General features: G+C 37.8%; 1 protein-coding gene across 7 annotated transcripts in view; it reads left to right on the top strand.

Moving 5' to 3' along the window:
- PCGF5 (polycomb group ring finger 5) overlaps positions 1-19,980 on the top strand; it is a 125,624-nt gene extending 105,644 nt beyond the window's left edge. For 3 of the 7 annotated variants that reach the window (XM_045438181.1, XM_045438182.1, XM_045438180.1), the window contains exons 8-10: positions 959-1,048; positions 8,340-8,399; positions 8,771-13,766. In XM_045438181.1, the coding sequence (XP_045294137.1) occupies positions 959-1,048; positions 8,340-8,399; positions 8,771-8,935 (315 nt within the window). In that variant the 3' untranslated portion in view covers positions 8,936-13,766. Of the gene's footprint in view, positions 1-958; positions 1,049-8,339; positions 8,400-8,770; positions 13,767-14,239 lie in introns of those variants that run through there. The other 4 variants (XM_045438185.1, XM_045438184.1, XM_045438187.1 and 1 more) reach the window with 2 other exon arrangements.
- The last annotated feature ends 448 nt before the right edge of the window (positions 19,981-20,428 follow it).

A 20,428-nucleotide genomic window follows, 5' to 3' on the forward strand; every position in this document is an offset into this window, starting at 1 on the left:
CTACTCAGTTTAGACTTTTAAAGTTCAGGACTCTCTAATCTCTATCTAGCCAAACACAGAATTATTTAAAACCCATTCTTCTTCCCCCTTTCCACACTTTAAATTAAACTCTTATCAGTTTGCTTTTAATAGCTAAAGAACTAAAATGTTGTACTTTGGGGGCCTATTATAAATGTTTGTTTATGTTTTATTGAATTGGCAAATCATAGCCACAGTTCTTGGGGCCTTCTTAATTAAGGATTTGGGGGGTTGTTTGGTTCCTGCAACTCTAGAGCAAAAGTGAGCTTTGAAACACGCAACCTTTTTTGAAGTTTGATGCAAGGTGAGAAGAGGGTCCTGGAAGTATTATGCAAGTTACCAACCAAGCAAAACAGGCCAGAGAGCCCTAGAAGACACAGGCCTGTGGCGTGGTCCTAACTGTTCTGTCGACTTTAGCTACAGGTAATTACCAGAAGTTCTCATATGCCTTGACGTCCCCAAAAATCTTGTATCCACATTCATTCATTTACCCTCTTGGAATACAAACTAGTGAGAGGAAAGCAAGTCCTCTAAATCTTGGGAAGGTGAAAGGATTCTGAGAGGTGAGCTCATAAGCCCCAGGTGTTGTGAGGTCTCCACAGTTCCTCCTCATTCTGTAAGAGACAATCATGGAAATATGTCTAAACCTGTAAGTGCACAGAGACATGGACTAAAAAATCTTACACTGCATTTCAAAATTATGTGTAGAGACTTGAGTGACAGGTATGTGGGACAAGACAAGCAGTCCTTCATGTTACTTCTATCTGAATTGTTAATACTTATGAAATGGACCAGTGCTTTTAATAAAAATATTCAATGCTCTTTTTAAATAATGGATAGTACCTCTATTTTTTATAACTATTTGAATCTTTTTTTGAAATTTGGAAAAAAGTGTAAGACACGAACTACTTACGTTAATGGATCTGTATTCTTTTTAAAGTTGGATGTGCTGTGCAATGGTGAAATTATGGGGAAGGATCACACTATGGAATTCATCTACATGACAAGATGGCGACTAAGAGGCGAAAACGTAAATTGCTTTTATATTTACCTATGTGTATATTTAGTTCTATGTCATTTTATTACTCATATTTAACAGTATTACTTAGAAACAAAAAACTAGCTTGGGAAAGAGAAGAAACTGATTCCTTTTACTGTTTACACCCAGCTACTCCATGCTAATTGGTCCCAAGTACAAGACCAAGGTCTGTGTTAAATATGGTTTTGTTATATTGAAGGTGAGTTAAAAGTCCCATCTAAATATGTTCAGAACTCTACTAACCTCAAGACAGAGAAGATGGCATTTAAATGCTTTTAAACCCCAGTAAAATATGGGAATTTCTAACTGTATGGAGTTGAGTGGGGAGACTAAGTTTTGCCATGATTAGTACGTCTAATGGTTGATGTTATTTTTTGGTTGTGCTAGAAGGGACAGATAGGGTAGAATCTAGGTAATCCTTTTTTTCAGGTACCTCCTTTTCGTGAAAGTGTAAAATCGGACCAAAGGGTAAGTGAGTTTGCAGTGGTTTCTGATGCCAGAATTAGACTATTGTGGGTTAGACCCTAGACAATACGGGAGAAATGATTTAAAAGGAGAAAACCTGAGAAAAATCCAAGAAACCCCAAAGGAGAATTCTATATTTTGAAATGTATCTTTGCTTAGGGTTAATGAGAAGGTTCAAGCATATCTTACCTGAGTTATATATTACATTGATATTATGGAAATCCGAGGGACTAGGGATTATGACACTGATATAGATCAGTGAGGAATATAGTGGTGATGCTACCAGAAATTCTCTTCATAATCTGAGTACATGAATACACATTGAGATTGACTAGAAGGTTGTGCTAGGTGACCTACAAGGTCCTCTCAGACATTGAGACTCTGTGGTGGTTATGGTATAATATGTCATACTTCTAAACTCTCTGTAGTTTTAATCTCTCTAATAAGCTAGGCTTTATTACATTTTTGTGAAAACCTAAGTTATGAAAGAATACTAAAGAAATGTAACCTCAGTCAAGGACAAGTGATACAGAATCTGAATATAATGAGGGTTGCCATATTCCAGTGGTTCAAAAACATACTTGTGTGGATTGGGAACATCTATGGAACGTTAATGAAACAGACCTCAAAAAATCATTTTTGTGTGTTCTGTTCAATGGATAGGATAATTGGCTACATTTTTCAGAAATGTCTTGATATGACGATAAACAAAGCACCTAACTTCTAAGGTCAGACTTTTTTTTTTCTGAGTCCTACTTGGGTAAAATCTTCCTTTTGAGGCGGAATTCTCATGACCGGGAAGAAGAAATGATGTTTGAGGACCAGTCACCAGAGAGTTGTGTGCCCTAGAAAAACATATTAGACCTCTCTAAGCCTCATCTTTTAAAAACCAAATCTAATTGTATTTGGTAAATTACTGCTTGACTTTCGAGGATATTTTATAGTTTTTTAAACAATGGTTCTACATACATCACCCTCACTGAATCCTTCCAGCCAAAGTGTTTCAGGTCCCAGGTGCAGCTAAACCGAGGTAGTCAGTTCTTTCTTACCCAGCACAGTTGGGGCCTAGACATTGTGATAGTGCATATAATTTCGTAACCATATAATTGCAGCTCTCTTTCTTTGATAAGTCATTGGGCATTTTAAGTATGTGTTAATGATTTTCAGACACTATGAATGGGTTTGCCTTAGGGTTGAAGAGATGTAAGAAGTCATCCACTGCAAGACCTCTGCTAGCACTCACTCGTCCTTCACAGGACCCCCTTCCCAGCAGTCGCCCACACTGCCAGTTATTTTAATGTCAAAGTGTGAAGGAGCTAATGCATAGAAATTGATATTAATAGGCTATCAGTTAAATCAGTCTTTACTACAGTTATGTTTCTGATTACACATGTTTGACAGTTTAAATTCCTTGGTTGTTTAAGGCATATTTTAATAAAAGTTGCTTTGAAAAATGGTTCGGTACCTTATGATTTTTCATTCCGGTAAAAACGAAACCAATAAGTAGAAAAGTTAACCACATTTTATATTTAGTACAATGGTAAAGTAATGTATTAGCCCAATTAATTTTTTCAGCACTGTTTTTCAGCACAGACAGCCCTGTTTTTTGTTTGCTCTCCTCCAAGCCTGTTTGCCCCTCAGTCTTCACAATCTCAATAGTTCCAAAATTTGTCATCCCATTTTTCCAGTTTCTCACACCAAAATCCTTGAAGTCAGTCCTCATTAGTTTTTCTTTCTTCTATCCTTAGCAGATTCTGTGACCTCTGCTATCAGAACACCACCATCAGAATCCAGTTATATCTTACTACCTCCACTCTGCCACTCTGGTCCCAGCCACTGTCACCATTTTCCAGAACATCTGTAAAAATCTCCTGCCTGAGCTCCATGCTTCCACTCTTGCCTCCACCTGGGGTCCACATACTGTCTTTGGCCGGCATAGTGATCCTCCTAAAACAAGTTAGAATATGTCGCTTCTCTGCTCCGAGCTCTCCAGTGACCTCTAATCTCACTTAGATAAAAACTGAAGTCCTTCCAGGGTCCTGTAGATACTGACCCCCATAATTTTCCCCAGACATCTCTCTGATCCTATGCTTTACATTCCGTGGGCTCTGACCCCACTCACTCCTGTTTCCTCTAACATGCCAGGCTTTCTCCTGCCACCCTAGGTAGCCACCTATTTTCTTTACCCTCTTCACTTAAAAGAATTTTGCTTCTATATCACCTTTTCAGTGAGGGCCCTGACCTTCCTTAATATCACAACCACCACTCCCATTCTGGCATTCTCCTAATCCGTTTTCAGGTTTGACTGTTTTCCGTAGTATTTTTTTCATACCATCTGACACACTATGCCACTTAGTTATGTTATTATCTGTCCCCCAACTAAAATGTAATCTGAGGATGGGGATGATTATTTGTTCCCTGCTGAGTCTCCAGTAGCTAGAGCAGTGCCTAGTACAAATACTCAAAAAAATATTTGTTCAAAGAATAAATTAAATGCAGAGTTTGTCTTTTATAAGGTAATAGTTATGCAAAATATATCCTAAAGATCATCTCATTTATTTGGATCTCCATTTCCCATTTGTTTTCTGTTAAACAGATTTTAAATTTTGGCTCATGTTCCAATTAATTAGGAGTTATTATAATAATAATTGGTGAATTCTGACAGTTGGAGTGAATGGAAAAATAAGCAACAAAACAGTCATTTCTTGGTCAAGCCCCTACTAGTGTACTTGTTGCAGTCACATCTGTCCCCATCTCTGCCCCCACTCTGTCCCCATCAGTGCCCCTCCACTGCCAGCGGGATGCCAGGATGTCGGTCTGAAAAGTTCACATTATCTACTGCTTTTGCTACCTGGCTGTGCCTCCTGCTGGGGTCAGCTGATTTCCTACCTTGTGATTCTTTTACTTGTCTCTGGTACTTTTTTACGGTCAATATTTTGATCTACCTGGGATTTATTTCCTTACACACACATACCTACCACTAGGCTAAGACTCAGGCTCCTGGGTGACTCAGTGGGTTAAGCAACCGACTCTTGGTTTTGGCTCAGGTCATGGTCTCATGGTTCACAAGATGGAGCCCTGTGTCGGACTCTGTGCCGATAGCCTAAAGCCCGCTTGGGATTCTGTCTCTCCCCCTCTCTTTCTTCCCCTCCCCAGCTCACACGTGCTCTCTCGCTCTCTCAAACAAACATTTAAAAATTTTTCTATGAAAAAAAATAAACCAAGAGTAAGACTAAATTATTCTGAGATTTTTTTGCCAAAAATATCATTCATTGAATAATCCATACTTTATCTCCGTGTTTTGAGCTGTCAGCATTATCTATACAGATGTTACCTGTACATGTTTGTACACACACAGGTATGTACATTGTGTTCCTGGACATTGTTTTGTTCTTCTGAGTGGGTCTTATCCCTGCACCACATTACACATCATATATAGCTTTTATAAAAATCTGATCACATACCACCCTTAATTTAAAGCCCCTAAGTTGTCCATTTTCTTTGGGATAAGTTTGAATAAAGTTCAGACTAATTTATAAGGCAAATAGGTTGCTTCTATCCTAGGTTGCTCCTTATTACCCTTTTAAAAATTGTGTTGGCTCGCTTTACCCATTTGTTTTTTCAGATGAGCTCTAGAATGGGACTGTGATTGGCATTGGAATAAATTTTTAGGTTGACTTGGCTAGAATTGGCATCTTGGCAACTGTTTTCTTCTCTTCGGTGCCGTGGGGTGTTTCTCGTAGGTGCTATGTTCTCCTGGGTCTCTGAGTAAACCCTGTGGCTGTCTTCCCTTTTCACACGGGATGCTGCCCTGCCCCCTGGCTCTTCTGCCTCAGGCAAGGCCAGTCATACTCCAGTCACCTCCTGACTTTAGACCTACATCCAGACTCCCAGGAAGAATCTCAGAAAAGCCAGCTTTGCCTCCGCTTCTCCAGGGCTGCAGCGCACGTCCGGTGCCACAGGGCCTCGGTGCCGCTTCTTCCTCCTGGGGCAGCTCCCCTTCAGACTCGGTCTGTTTTCTCAAGTCCTAGCACTTTCTGAATTCTTCAGTGTGATGCATTTTTAAAAGGTTTTTATCATTAGGAATCAAACATCTGGTTGCATTTAACAAATCCTTAAGAGATTTTTCAGTTCATAACGATACTGCCGCCTGAAGATGTTATACTCAGGATTGGTGTTTCATCTTTTGCTTATGAATGGGAGAAAATGTAACTTTTTTAAAAGCCAGTGCTTCTCAAACTTTAATGTGAATAGAAATCATGTGGGGATCTTGGTAAAATACAGATTCTGACTCAGTAGGTCTGGGGTGGGGCCCAAAATTCTGCATTTGTAACAAGCTCCCAGGGAATGCCAGTGCATCCGATCTTTGGACCATCCTTTGAGTAATAAAACTTTAGGAAACGTGATCCATGGCCACTGGCTTGCCTGTGGCTTCCAAATCTGTAAATTGAGGGTATAGAATCACAGAATCTGATCTCAATCTAGAAGGGACTTAGTTATCTAGACTAATCACCAATAATACATGATCCTGTTATAATATCCAGGGTTCATCACAGTTCTGAAACATAAACGGACTCATATGTACTCTTCTGCAACTTTTTTTTTTTTATCATTTGATGATGTGTCTTATGGAGAATCAACAAACTTTGATACAATTCTTTATACCACATTGATAGTATTCCATTTGTGTGTCTGTAGCATAATCTGATTAACACACTCCTTTGGTGGAAATTTAGACTTTTTCAAGGTTTTTTTTAACATTACAAGCAATAGTTACTCCAGTACATAGATCTTTTTACACATGTGCAAGCATATTCATTGGTTAGATTCCAGGTGTGGGATTTACAAGAGTATGCATATTTAACTTTTTGGTAGATAATAACTATCCTCTTAAAAGATTTTAGCAGTGTATAATTCTGCCAGTAATACACGAGAGTGCCCATTTTCTGACACCCTCACCAACACAGCATATTATCAATTTTGTATTTCTTCTGTGAAGTTTCTTTTCATATCAGTTGCCTTGTTGTTTTTCTGTTGTGGTGTTTGTCTTTTCCTTACTAACTTCTAAGAGCTCCTTATGAATTCTAGAAATAAATCTCTGGTCATATGTGTTGTAGCCATTTCCTCCCAGTTGTGTTCTGCTTCCTAGTTTTGACTCAGTTTTTTGATCCCTAAAATTTGAGTAACAATACTTGTCTCGAAATGTCTTCGTAAGAATGAAATACTATGTAATAAAGTACATGGCAGAATGCCTGACATAATAAATGTTAGTAAGTTTACGAATAGCTTATGTATCTTACATTTTCCTATTATTGTAACTCTCTCTAGTACCTCCTCTCATCCCTGAGAGCTTACTTACTATTCCTATCTTCCCATTCTGCCTCAGCTTTCGTCATGAGCTCGTGTTCTTCCTGCTCTCCTTTTCTTGGGTAGGTTGAATACTAAGTCTCAGTACCGCCCATCTTTCCCAGATGATCCTGGTTGATTTTAGGTCTTGTAGCAAGCCCCTGCCAGGACGTACCTACAGTTACTGTACCGCATTTGTCTTACTTTGCGTTATTTGTATTAAGCACTTTTAGGAAAAACAAACATCCTTCATGGCTGGTACCAAAAGAGATTAATAGGAAAAAATAATCATCACTCTAGTGAAATAGCCTCTTTTTACCTGAACTTTTCCCTTAAATGCTGTTTGGGACTCAGCACAGTTGAGGACGTGCAAGGTCTGATAGGCCAGAGCATGGGGACTCCAGAGTGAAAAGGGAAGGTTGCCAGGGCATATCCTTACAGCATGTTGGTGAACCCTGGACACAAAGTCAAGAACTCACTTCTGGAAAAAACTGCTAGTCTTTTGAGGAAATGGATAATTTCTAACATTTTGTTTAAAAGGCCACCAATACATTTGTTTTAATCATTGCTTACTTTAATATTCTTTCAAAAAGGTGGCTTGCTTTGGCTAGATTTATCCTGGTTAATTTACACCTCACATATTTTTTATGTGTTTTTCCCCATTTTGAAGAGGCATACAATGTTGAACTCATATATACATAAGTTTAAAGTATATAATCTCAATTATAATGTTTACGTTTAATAAGTATTTAACCCAGTATTGAAAAATCAAGATTTGGGAATGATTTCTTTCTTTAAATATGAATGGTTAAACTGTTAGAACTTGGCAGGTTTACAAATGAATCCACCCAGTAGTTTTAAGATGTGTTCATTCATTGAAACCTTCTGTGAGAAGCTGCTGTGTGCCGCTCAAGGAGCTCACAATCTCATGCTATTAAAATAGAGACAGAGACTAAACACCTCATCTGAGCAACATGAAGAGCCTAGCCTAATACGTAAAATGGACCTCTTACAGGTTGGGGCAAGCCTCATGCCCCTTTCAGAGTTCCTGAGGTCCTTAAGCAGTGTTCCTTTCACGGGTAGTGAAAAGGAGAGCTAAGCGAGATCAATTACAGGAAGGGGTGGAAGAAAGAGAATACCCCTCCTGGACTGAAGATGTGAGGGTTTTCCCAGAAATCATTATTTGAAGAGGAAATGGAAAGGATAGCCACCATTTTGGTAAATATTTGCAGAATAGTAACAAAACTGATATTTTAGATACTAAAGTTGTTTCAAGCTACGTTTTACCAGCCACTAAGTTCTTAAAATCTTTTTTTTTTTTTTTCCAAAAACAACTACCATATTTTGGAAAGTGTTTACTTAAACTAATCATGTTGACTCATGTTTGACGTTAAGATAGTTTAAATAATCAGTTTTAAATATGTATCCAGTTGTGGATGCCTCTTATCTGATGAGTTCATCTCCTCCGCAGTTTCGGTGTCTGAACTGCTCAGCTTCGCAAGTCTGCTCTCAGGATGGCCCTTTGTATCAGGTAAGAGGCACTCACGACTGTACATATGACCCTGACGATGCCCGCCAAGATGGTGATCGCTCTCATCCCAAACTCAAGTTTCTAAGACATGTCACTTTGCCAAACTAATATTTATTTGAGCTACAAAACGTCATCTTTCAATTTACGTCCCCAAATTTCCCATTATTTTAGTTATCTTGCATTATCTATTTAATTTCACAGAACTAAAAAATGAAATTATAAATGTTAAGGCCATTATTTAGGAGTCAGAAATTTTCAATAATTACTAGTTTCAGCCCTTGAGAAATCTCTGCTCCATATTGGATCTCTGTTCCATACTTAACACTTCTTTGTGGAAGTTTTTGTTTGTTTGTTTTTTGTGTTTTAATCAGTCCCCTACAAGCGAAAGATGCACCGCCGGGTTAGGTGAGGCTCAGCAGCGGCAACAGCCACATGTAACTGTGAGCTTGCTCGGGTCACTTACTACAGGTGATAGTGGACAAGTTTTAAAACGCACTGACAAAGACTCTCCTCAGATGCACATCCCAGTTATCTAATAAAAGTACATCTTATATTGGGATGATGAGTTGTAGTGATGTTTCTGCCTTTAACTGTAACTCCTACATGTGTGGTTTTATGCTTTCACTCTTGGCACTGATGTCTGTTCCTTAGAAATAAAGATGTTCTTAAACTCCCATCTAAAGTATCAGAGGAGAACTGGAATAAGATCGGATTTTTCAAAATCCTCACAAATTCCCTTTTCTTCCTTCAACACTTCGTTATGGATTATATGGTCCTGTCGCAGAGTTGAACTTGTGATTAACAGGATGCACCTTTAGCCAAAATTCAGCTACAAGTTTTCAAGGGAAAAGTTATCACTTTTTTGTTTCAAGAAAATATTATGTATATACTCTTTACACTATTTCATTTTTAAATTTAAAAAATTTTTAAATTCCACCAAATGGACAGTTTTCTAGGAAAATACCAGTGGACCAAAATTCACCCACGAAGAAAGAAAATTTAAATCTGTAAGCCATGAAAGAAAATAATTACTCAAAAATTACTTCCTCAAAGGATGCCTAAATAGCTTGATGGTCATGCTCTCTCCAATTTTCAAGCAATAGATAATTCCCATTGTAAACTGTTTTAAATTATTGAAGAAGATGGAATTCTTTTCAAATGTCTTTTACAAAAGTAACATAATCCTGATACCAAAAACTGACAGAAAACCCCCAACTAGAAAACTAGTATCAATCTCATTTTGAATACAAATACAAAGATGATAAGTAATATACTAAAAGAATAATAAACCAAGACTAAATAGTATTTTTATCAGAAATGGAAGAATGGCTTAATATTGGGGGGAAGGAAGTAATATATATTATGTAATATAAACATATTTTATATATATACACACACACAGAGTCAAATAAAAACCAACAGTAGATACTGAAAAGGCATTTGATAAAATTCACTAAGTCCCAGTTTTTCCTACCAGCTTATTTTAAAAGTTTTCCAAAAAACAAAACAATTGAAATACAAACGAATATCCTTTACTTGTGCTTAGATTTTACCAGTTAACATTTTGCTACATTTTATGCTCCCTCTTTCCTTCTCTTCCCTTCTCCTTATCTTATTAATCTCTTTATCATTCTGTCTATTGTTTCTTTGTGCAACTATTTGAAAGTAAATTGCAAGTATCATGACAGTTGACTACCAAATATTTCAGTATATACTTCCTAAGATCAAAGACTTCCTCATAAATAACCAAAATGCCACTTCACACACAAGAAATTTAAATAGTAAATTAAATATTACAGAGATGTCATTTCTCCCCATAATTAAATTATCAAGTTTGATATAGTTCCAAACACACTTTTTACCAGATTCTTGTTTAACTTAACAGAATCAGTCATTCTAAAGTTCATCAGGAAGTACGAGCCAGTGCTTCTGGTCCGTCACAGTTTTCGGTGGGTAATCAGGGGGCATGTGCACTGCCACATCCTAAAATCCATTTGTAAGCTGAAGTAATTAAAATAGGGCACTGACTTAAACACAGACATATGAGTCAAAAGAATAGCTCAGGGACAGACTCTAGTATTGTATGAATCTGTAAAGAGAGTATTTCACGTTAGTGGAAGAAAAACGATTTATTTAGCAAATACCTACTGAACACTTAACTATGCACTGGGTACTCTTTTAGGCCCAAGTACTCTTTTAGGACACAAGTAAAAATGAACAACTTCCTCACAGAGCTTACACTCTAATGACGGTAACAGATGAAAAATAAATGAGTCAGATTTGTAGTGTTAGAAGAAAAATTAAAGTAGGGAAGTAGAATATTTTAGATAAGATAGCCAAAGGAAGACTTCTTTGAGATGGAGGTTCTTGATCAAAAGCAAGTGAGAGAAATACCTATGTGTGTATCTGGGATCGGATGCTTCAGGCCAAGGGAACACAGTGGAAAGATCTGGAGGAGTGGTCATACCTGGTTGTTTGAGGGTTGCAAGGAGGCCAGCAGGGCTGGACCAGAGACAGTATTTGGCAGTCGGCAGGGCTAATCGGTGAACTCCGAGTATAGATTTTGGGGGGAGGGTGTGATCTAGTAGGGTTAGTTTTCAATAAATTTTACTGAGAATTGGTGGTGGTGATGGAGATTCAGTTCATACCTCACATTATAGGAGATTCTCATGGCTTAAAGTGGTAAATATTAAAATAGATACCATCAAAGATCAAGAAGAAATATAGTTGAATAATTTCAGAGTGTGGATGGCCTTTTTCACTGTACATACAAAAGGAAAAAAATACAAAGCAAGTTGACTGTTAATATTGAAAAGTACATGGCAAAAATATCATAACTAAGGAAATATTTGCAGTATACGCAGAGAGGTTTAATGGCCTTAATACATGAAAGAATTCATGCAAATCTGTAAGACAGAGTTCAACTTATCATAGAAAAATGAACAAAAGACCTGCTTAGGAAAGTCACAAAAGAAGGAAACAAAACTGGCTAATCAGCATTCAAAAATGGTTAATTTCTTTAGAAGAAATAAAATACTATTTTATGCTTGTTAAATTGCCATATTAAGAGGGAAGAAAAGATAGTACTCATTATTGATGAGACCAGTGAAGAATGAGCATTTGTATTTCTTTTGGAAACGTAAAGATAGAATAACTTCCCTGAAGTTCAGGGTGACAGTATTTATGCTGTTTGAACCAGCAGTTCCACTCTAGGAACCAGCCCTGATCCTTGGGGCAGGATTAATCTATAATCACCAAAAAAAAAGGTGGGGGGGAGGGCATCTGGGTGGCTCAGTCAGTTGGGCATCTGACTTCGGCTCAGGTCATGATCTCACAGCTTGTGAGTTCGAGCCCCACTTCAGGCTCTGTGCTGACAGCTCAGGGCCTGGAGCCTGCTTCAGATTCTGTGTCTCCCTGTCTCTCTGCCCCTCCCCTATTTGCACTCTGTCTCTCTCTCTCAAATAAATAAACATTAAAAAATTAAAAAAAAAAAAGGAATTAACTAAAATATACAGGAAAAGGAAATTTTTTGGTAACTTACGATTCTTTTCTACAAAGCTATTATGTTCTTCCTTTAAAAATGATCAAGGATATTAAATGGTGTCAAAATAAGTTACGGAATTTTTAAATGGAAATTAAAATTTTACACGGACAAAATGATTTACCAAACAATATGTGTAGCTTGATTACAGTCTTGAAAAAAAAATATGTATACAGACAGACCAGAAGGATAGACACTAAAATAATTATGGTAGTTATCTTTGGATGGTGGTATTTAAGTGAGTTTCCTTTTTTCTTGGTGCTTTTCTGTATTTTCCAAATCTATCATGAAACCACATTCACTTTTATGATAAAGATTTTTTACGAAAAGCAGTACATCAGTCAAGGTCGATGTGATTTATCACTTTCCAAAGTTATCACATTTGAAATGGATACTGTGGGAGTATCTTTTATTTTAGCACATGATGAGACTGACGACTAGCAACTCTCCAAGTAGGCCCATTTGGGGCAGTCACTCAACACTGCGGGGTGGTGCGCCACATTCCCTGATACTAAGCACAGCGCTGTTTTACTTCAGAAAGCAAACTGAAATACAAATAGAACTTAAAGTAGATCTCAGTGGCTCCCAGCATTGTAAAACACTTCAGTAAGATTAAACTTCAGCTGTCATCACAGAACAAACACAAATGGTTACTTGGAGAAAGCAAACCGTTTTCAACCAAAACCAGAAAATCCTGACCACCGACAAGCCATTTTACTTCCCTCTCTGCCTTCATCCCAGTAGAACTGCTGAGGGATTCTTCTATATATTGTGAAGGAATTCTAGAGTGAGTGCCTTAATCATTTGCAGAAAGCGTGCAGACTCCACAGAGTCCGGGATGGAGAACAAAGCTAGGAAGGTTGTTGTGGCGGAGGGAGGGCAAGCCGTGGGCTGGGCCAGAACAGGAAGTAGATCCTACCCTACTGCAGAGTGTAGGGAGTCTGGGTAGCAGTCTCCACAGCTGGCTCAGTTTCACAAGACCCAGGGAGTTTTTTAAAATGCACATTCCTGTCTCCCAGATATTGTCATTCAGAGGGAACAAAGTTTAAATAAAACCAAGTAAACAAAATACAAACCAAAATAGATTTCAGACCGTGGAAATCTTGAGACACTGTGACTTTTACTCCAGCCCTCAGAACTGGCGGTGGCGTCCCCCTACGTCCTCAGCTGGGAAGAGCAAGACCTAGAAATTTCCATTCCCACCTCCAGTCCCATCCTGAGCTGAATGGCTGAAGACCAATGAGGAGTTTTCTCAGGATAGAACCTAGCTATACGGGCGGAAATAGTCCTTTTTAGGATTATAGAGCCTCAGCCCACCCCTTTCACCTGTATGAAAGAGTACACAATTTCGTGGCCTGGATTTTTGTGTCCACTTACACTGAGATGAAGGGGAACCCTCAATGACAGTCTCAGCACTTTCTTGGTTTCATAAAAGGAGCTTCTCAATGAAATTTCACTTAAAAGGGGGAATCTGAAGCTTTCGGGAAGGGAAAACCAGTGGTTCTCCAGACCAGACTTTGTGATGTTAGGTTCTGTATGAAAAGGTACAATAGCAGGTGAAAACAGATACTGAAGTGGCAATGTGGCCTATGCCTTTTATGCCCAGGAAGTAGTTTCCTCTCTAGTCTGTTGATGTAGGGATACCTTGTCTGTAGTCACAGCAATGAAGAACAGTCCGTACCTTTCAGTTGTGTGTCCACCCAGAATATATAATAGTATCAACTGACTATTGAAAGGAGGTAGCAACCTGAATGTTCCATGTAACAATTCGCTACTTGTTTTTCAGTTTTTAAAGGACCATTAAAGTTTCAATGCTAAAAAAAAAAGTGTCAAATTTACCAAAAACAAATGTGATTTGTGAAAACTACCCCAGTTTCATAGATTCATAGCAAGAGGTCTCTGTTGATTTGTGACTCAGTGGGCCCTCACAAACAGCAGCTTGGGTGGAATGCAGCCCCACGAGGTACATGATTGAACGAACACCTTCAAGCAGGGCACAGAGCCTTCAGTCCTCCCTATTACTTTCGTACGACTCATACCCAGCCAGCGTGACCTTGTGAGCCTTTGAACTTGACCTTTGTTACATATCAGAGAAAACTTGCCTGATTCTAGAAAAATAATGATTTAAAAATAAAGCATTTTAATGGTAACTAGTCTTTAATTGTCATAATCACTAGTAGTACTAGGAAATATTGTAAATAATAATCCTGCATTCTTAAAGGCTTTTGTATGTAATCTATATTGTTTTCATTTTTCATATAAACATAGTCTTATTCATCATCATGTTTTTATTTTATAGTCCTACCCCATGGTATTGCAGTATCGACCAAGAATTGATTTCGGTTAGACCAAGGGGCCTAGATCCCACGGAGATGACTCCTGCACTCTTTGTTTACTCATCAGCAGATCGCACAGGGAACGGTGTGTGGACGAGAGGGACACAACCAGATTTTCAGCATGCAAATAAGGCCATTGTCTGTCTCTAAATTGTCAGTTGCATTTATGTTGTTTCTACTAAGAGTGAACCAAGTGCCATTCTGCTACTGAATCATCCGCATACGGTATTTGTGCTGTCTCAGTGTACAAGTCGTGGTTGCAATCAGCTACGGGTGCAGCCACGATTCAGCCTCCCGGATATTTTGCTTGCCTGTTCCAAGACCGTTCTAACGTTTGATTACACTAGTAATATGACTCAATCTGTGTGGTGTTGCAGTTTTCACATACTTAATATTTTATTAATTTTTGTTTAAATAGAGTACTGTACAAGAAATAATTATTATATCTTGAAGTTATTTTGTATGGGAAAGTATTTAGAAGAGTGGTTTTTGAGCCACGGTCCTGTTCTAAGCTTTTTCTGTGTGAAATAGTTCACTTTTGAGTGTGCAAGACTTTGGGGGAAGAATTCCAATTATTCTCGTCATTAGAGCACATTATAGTTGTAGACATGTTAAGTCCTCCAGCTGTGTGGTCTACCTACCATTGCACACGGAGGCATGCTAGCCCTCCAGGTTGAAAGTGTGTGTGACCGGGTGGACCACTGAAGTCCGATTCAGAACCATTGGAAAGGTCGACAGCTGGCCACACTTACTTCTAACAAAATTACCGCATCAGCAAGGTCAGTCTTTCGTAATGCCTTATGACGAGCAGGTGCTGCTTCGCGAAACGTCACTGTGTAGCCCGTTCTATGTATGCGTCATTCTATTGTGGCTCTCATTTAATGAGTAGAATGTCTCTCTTTTTAAGTTGGCCTTAGGTGTGTGTCATTGTGGCATGCAGAGGGTTATGATGATTTTAAATATTAGGATTTTTAGAGCAGATAACATTAGCTATTTTATGGATTTTAGAAGTCTCAAGGCAATTATAAATTAAAACTGTTACCTATCGCAGCTCCAAACCACATGCGTCTAATAGAGTAACTGCAGTGTAGTAGCTGAACATGCTAACCCAAAATAATGATTTGAGGAGATTCCATTTTAGATCCTGTGGTCAGCAGGGGGAAATGGGATTCTTGTTTTATACATAAACTCGTTAAGGTCAGAGCTGGGATAATGTCCTTGATTTTGCAGTTTTGTTAAGTCTTCCATTCATTTTGAGATTAGTCTGCAAGTCAGAGAAAGTCTCATTACCTGAAATTATGTGAAGAACTTCGTTTTAAACCTTTAAATCGACAGTTGTTTTCAAAAAAAACTTATTTGGAAATTAAGTTTTGTTAATTGCCTCAAAATAAACAAGTTAACCTCCGAAACTTAGTAAAAGTCTTGAAAGCTAGGAAAAACTGTTTTAGAAATCTGACACGAGCACAATCTGTGTGTTACACACATAGTTTTTATACTGTATACATTGTAGACGTGCTACATTTTCCAGTAAAATGTATCACGGATTAATGCCTTCTGAATCTCAAAATGCTTCTTAGGAATAAAACATTGTACAACTCTAAAAAACACAAAATACAGCTAAATCTTGATGCATTTCACACTATAAAAGGCTGAAACTTCCTAAATTACCTTTTCATGTGTCATTGTTTCAAGTCAGGAAGTCTCTATCAGAGTTTTCTTTCGTTATTGTTTGGACTTTTGTGAAAAAGGTTATGGCAGTGCTTTCTTAATTTCATTCTGTTAGATTCTGTTTGTGCCTGGAGGGACTCAGAAGCAGAATTTAAAAGGCAGATTATTGTGAACTCTTTCAAGATGGTTAGAACAGACCATTACACTCAACCAAAAACAGCATCTACTCTCTAGCTACAGAAATTATTTTGCTGTGCTGTGAAATCCAATTCCCTGACATCCCTAGGAAATTCTAATATTATAAATTTGTCACATCTAGGTCAGTGATTAAAATAGTGTTTTACATATGGAAGTTAACTAACTCAAAATGAATTGAGAGTGCATTTTAAAATAAAACCACAAATGAGACCTGTGTGTTTTGGGGTCCCCAGCCAAAACTTAGAGCCTTCAGTGAGTTTTAGACACATGAGCTCTTTAAGTTGGGTCTGTTGGCTGCCTCATCACATGTAATTTTACTGTTTTCCAAGGAAATATGTAGGAAGCAATTATGGAATTGAGAATCGTTTTATGTAAAATTCCTTTATTCACTGTTCACATGTTAACATTTTTATGGAAATGCAGTGGAATATGTGCCAAAACATGTGAAAGGAAACCATAAGGGAAGCAGGGCATCAGTTAGCATTTAGGGAAGCGTACAGTTTAGGACCGTCCTGAGTGATACAGCATTACTATTCAGAACTGTAGACTTCTTCAACCCACCTCTTGTGGTATATTCAGTTATAATTTCCTCAGTATGGGACTGCTTTCATGTCTGAGCAATACACTAATTATCCCCTAAGTCAGCTTAAGGAATTTGCAAGAAACCAGATACAAGAAACATATACAGGTGACTTTTGCAGTTAGTTTTATAAACTTAGGGTGCTAATAAAGCTCTTACATAAGTAAACTGTAGGAATAATCCTCTGAATCTGCAAAACTGGAGAACAAAACTCAATTAAATTTGTTTAAATCTGTTGTCTCTTAAGCAAGAAACCGAAAGAACTTTACCTTCCATAAAGGACTTTGTAATCGCTTTTCTCTGCCCTAGGATGTCAGAGATATAAGAGGGCCAAGGAAGCTTGGATATAAAGAAGGACTGTGGTTCATGCATACCACTTTAACTGAAGTAATCACATCAGTTAACAGAAAAAATCAGAATATGGCCTTTTCTCTAGATGAATGGAATACTTTTAAGAGGTATAAAAAATAAACTAAAAGGCTCACTGATGAGGTAAGATAAGGTCATTCAGTCTGGGGTGCGGGTACTTTGGGTAAGGTCTTTTAACTACTTTTAGAAAAGTGTATTATTTATCCATTGAAAAATCTGTCCCATACTCAACTACATTATACACTAAAACGAAATCCAAATTTAAGTGATTCTCGAAGGGGGAAAAGTGTGTTATAGAATATTGTCAACTCTTTAGCTTTAGTGAAATATTTAAGAGAAAGTGCCTCTTTTGCTAAAAGTGCATTTCTGTTTAGATTTGCTGCATAACTTTTGAGTTCTCTGTACCTGTCTCTTATGAATGGTTTTATATCCAAATAGGCACTCATAAGTGAGAGTAATCTCTTTTTGAAAGATTTTCATAAGAAGTAGAGATCACCAAAGACATTCTACTGTTGATTAACAATCACGCTAGAGAGACAGTTTTAACAGTTTGGAGGGTGGAATTTTTTAGGTTGCAATTTAATTTTATATAGTTAGGCAATAACCTTAAGTAACCTTAACTGCTACAATATCACCAAAGAAAGGCTTTAAACTGATTTTTGTGGTGAGATCAATCAAACGTAGGTTTTTCTTGCAATCATCAGAGCACACTTCCTCTCCAATAATGGCCCTTGTTTTTCCAGCACCATCTGACAGGTCTTAGGAAATCCTCAAAGGTGAGAAAGAGGTAAAGCACCACAGTTAGCTCCCCCTTTGGATGCAAGTGGGAGAAATACATCCTTTGAAGAGAATATTGAAATTGAGATTTTAAAGTTTAATTTGAGAAGCTCTTTAATTCACTTCATTAGAGACCATATAAACGAAATTTGTGCTTATTTGGTTCCTGGGTTCTTAGTAAAAGGAGAAATTTCATTACAGACAGACTTTGGTAAAAGTGCTGACATGCTTACTTGTATAAGAAATAGTACATTCTATTGGACTTACCTAAGTGGGTTTTTTTTTTGTTTTTTTTTTTTTTTGTATTCCAAAGCAAAGTTTTCATAAAGGCTGATTTTTTTTTTTCTTAAAAAGCAACTCTTTGTCTTGTTTCTTAGTGATTACCTTATTGTGTGATTAGAGTGTAGCCATACAGCCAAATTTGGCAAAATAAATCCCAGATCAAGAGCATATACATCAAGTTAGGCACTGCCCATCCGCCGTTCTCCCTGGGAGCTTACGCTGTGGCCACCTTGAAGGTCAAACTCACGTGATGCAGCCTGATAGACCACTGGGTCAACCTCCTGGGATGCAGTCTGCCACATACTCTGGTTTATCGTAAGGAATCTTCCCTCCGGCTAAGCTTTATACCAGTAAGATGTTGGTTGTAGGAATTGCAAAAATGAATCCGTTTGCCAGAACTTTAATCTTTTGGATTAGAAACAAAAACGTGAAAACGCTATTAATACTGTAAGACGTAGATCCTTACAGTAAGGAACGTAACATGCCCACCAGATCTGGTCTATGGAAAAGTCCAAAAAGATGGTATATACTAGAGATGCAGAAACCCTTGGAAAGCACAAAACACCATCCAGTTCTGGATTCACTTGGCGTACCTAGGTCTGTAGTATTTTTGATGGGAAAACATCAGATTGAAAGGTCATTAAAATGTACTTCTACATTACAGGGTTTTCGTGGTTTTCTTTTTCCTAAAACAGAGGTATTTTCCCAATAATTTAAAATGATTCTCTTCCTAGGGAAGAGCCTTCACAAATGGTATATTTACTCACTATCCTTAAACTGTATTTGCAAATAGAATTAAAATGCTTCAGCACTTCCTTTTCAGAAAGTTATGAAACTTTAAAATAATTTATTTTAAATGTTCATTCAAATATATATACTCATTGTGCCCCTTTTTCTAGGATTCAGTACCGAGACATTATTCAGAAATGCCTTTTAATTTTAATTGTTTTTAAATATAGAATCAAATGAAAGATCTGTTAAAATACTGGGTCTAGTTTTCTTCCATCTTTCAGAGCTTCATGGAATAAGAAACTAATCTAGTACAGACGAAGATTAAATATTTCTGGGCACATTGTACAGACAGTAAACAGATCATCTATCCCTAGACTGCACCTCAGTCCACTGGAGCAGAAGTTCTACACGTTAGAAATGTAATGGGATCAGCCTCACATTTTGGGGGGTCGGTTTTCTTTTGCTGTGTTTTTTAGAATGGGGATGGGGGCCTAAGTGTCCTTACGAAGCTGTGGCCCACGACGAGAGCTTGTGGGAGAGCGCCAGCCTTCAGCTGCGTTTCTGTACTTGGCGACAACAGCGAGCACCAGAGTTTGGTAGAGTAGCCCTCCCGTCAGACAAGACCGTCACAGGATATACTGTATAGTTATGTTGCTAGTTTTCCTTTGAAATATAAAATATTTTAAGCTTTTTTTGTCAAAAGTGGTAACATCTTAATACAAATAAAAACCTTTTTGTGGTTGTAAGATTTAGCTTATAAATCATTCAAATTGAAGTGAAAGATTACCAGGTCATTGTTAATGACTTCGTCTATTAAGAATATATGTATTTTTGTAAAGGAAAAGCACTTGTAGATATTTAATCAGTACAAGATATATGTCTGTTTTGCAGAAATAAAATGCTGCTTAGAGATTCTCTTTAAATATTTTTATTTTTGTGCTCAAATGTATTTTCTGTTGATCTATGGAATGTTCTGTATAAAGCTGTATGGTTGTACCGTTGGGCTAGATTCTTTTGTTTTTTAAAATCTGGACTTAGCCGAGTATATTTGACCATGTTAAAAATAGTATCTTTGTTATTAAAATTCTGATTGCATAATTTCTTGTTGCCTGTCATCCTTAATATTGGTGGTTGTAGACCGCAGCCTCCGTTAATTACTGCTGTGGCAAATTTTATGACAGTTTGAGTATCTGAGATCATAAATCTTCTCTAGAGGTTCTCGAGCTGCTTAGTTTTGAGACGGTGGGCTGTCCTCAAGTAATACCTGAGGCCTGCACACACACGCACACTTTAGAACAATTTATTTTGTTAGCTTCATCCAATCGAAATAACCCTTCGAAAGGAACTGTCAAACAAAGGCCCACGTGAATTGAAAGCTGCTGTCGTCAGCCAGTTACAGAAGAGTTTTGTTTTATTAATACATCCGTAGGTTCTCGCCCTAGGAGTTCTAGTTAGGCTCGCGTCAGACATTCAGGTCCGGAAGGTTGCGGTGACTCCACTCTCTTTCCCGTCGTTACTGTGGTGCCTGAGCTCTGTCTCCTGTTAC

Source organism: Leopardus geoffroyi, chromosome D2 (genome assembly GCF_018350155.1).
Source record: "Leopardus geoffroyi isolate Oge1 chromosome D2, O.geoffroyi_Oge1_pat1.0, whole genome shotgun sequence".
In the NCBI taxonomy this organism is placed as follows: Eukaryota; Metazoa; Chordata; class Mammalia; order Carnivora; family Felidae; genus Leopardus; species Leopardus geoffroyi.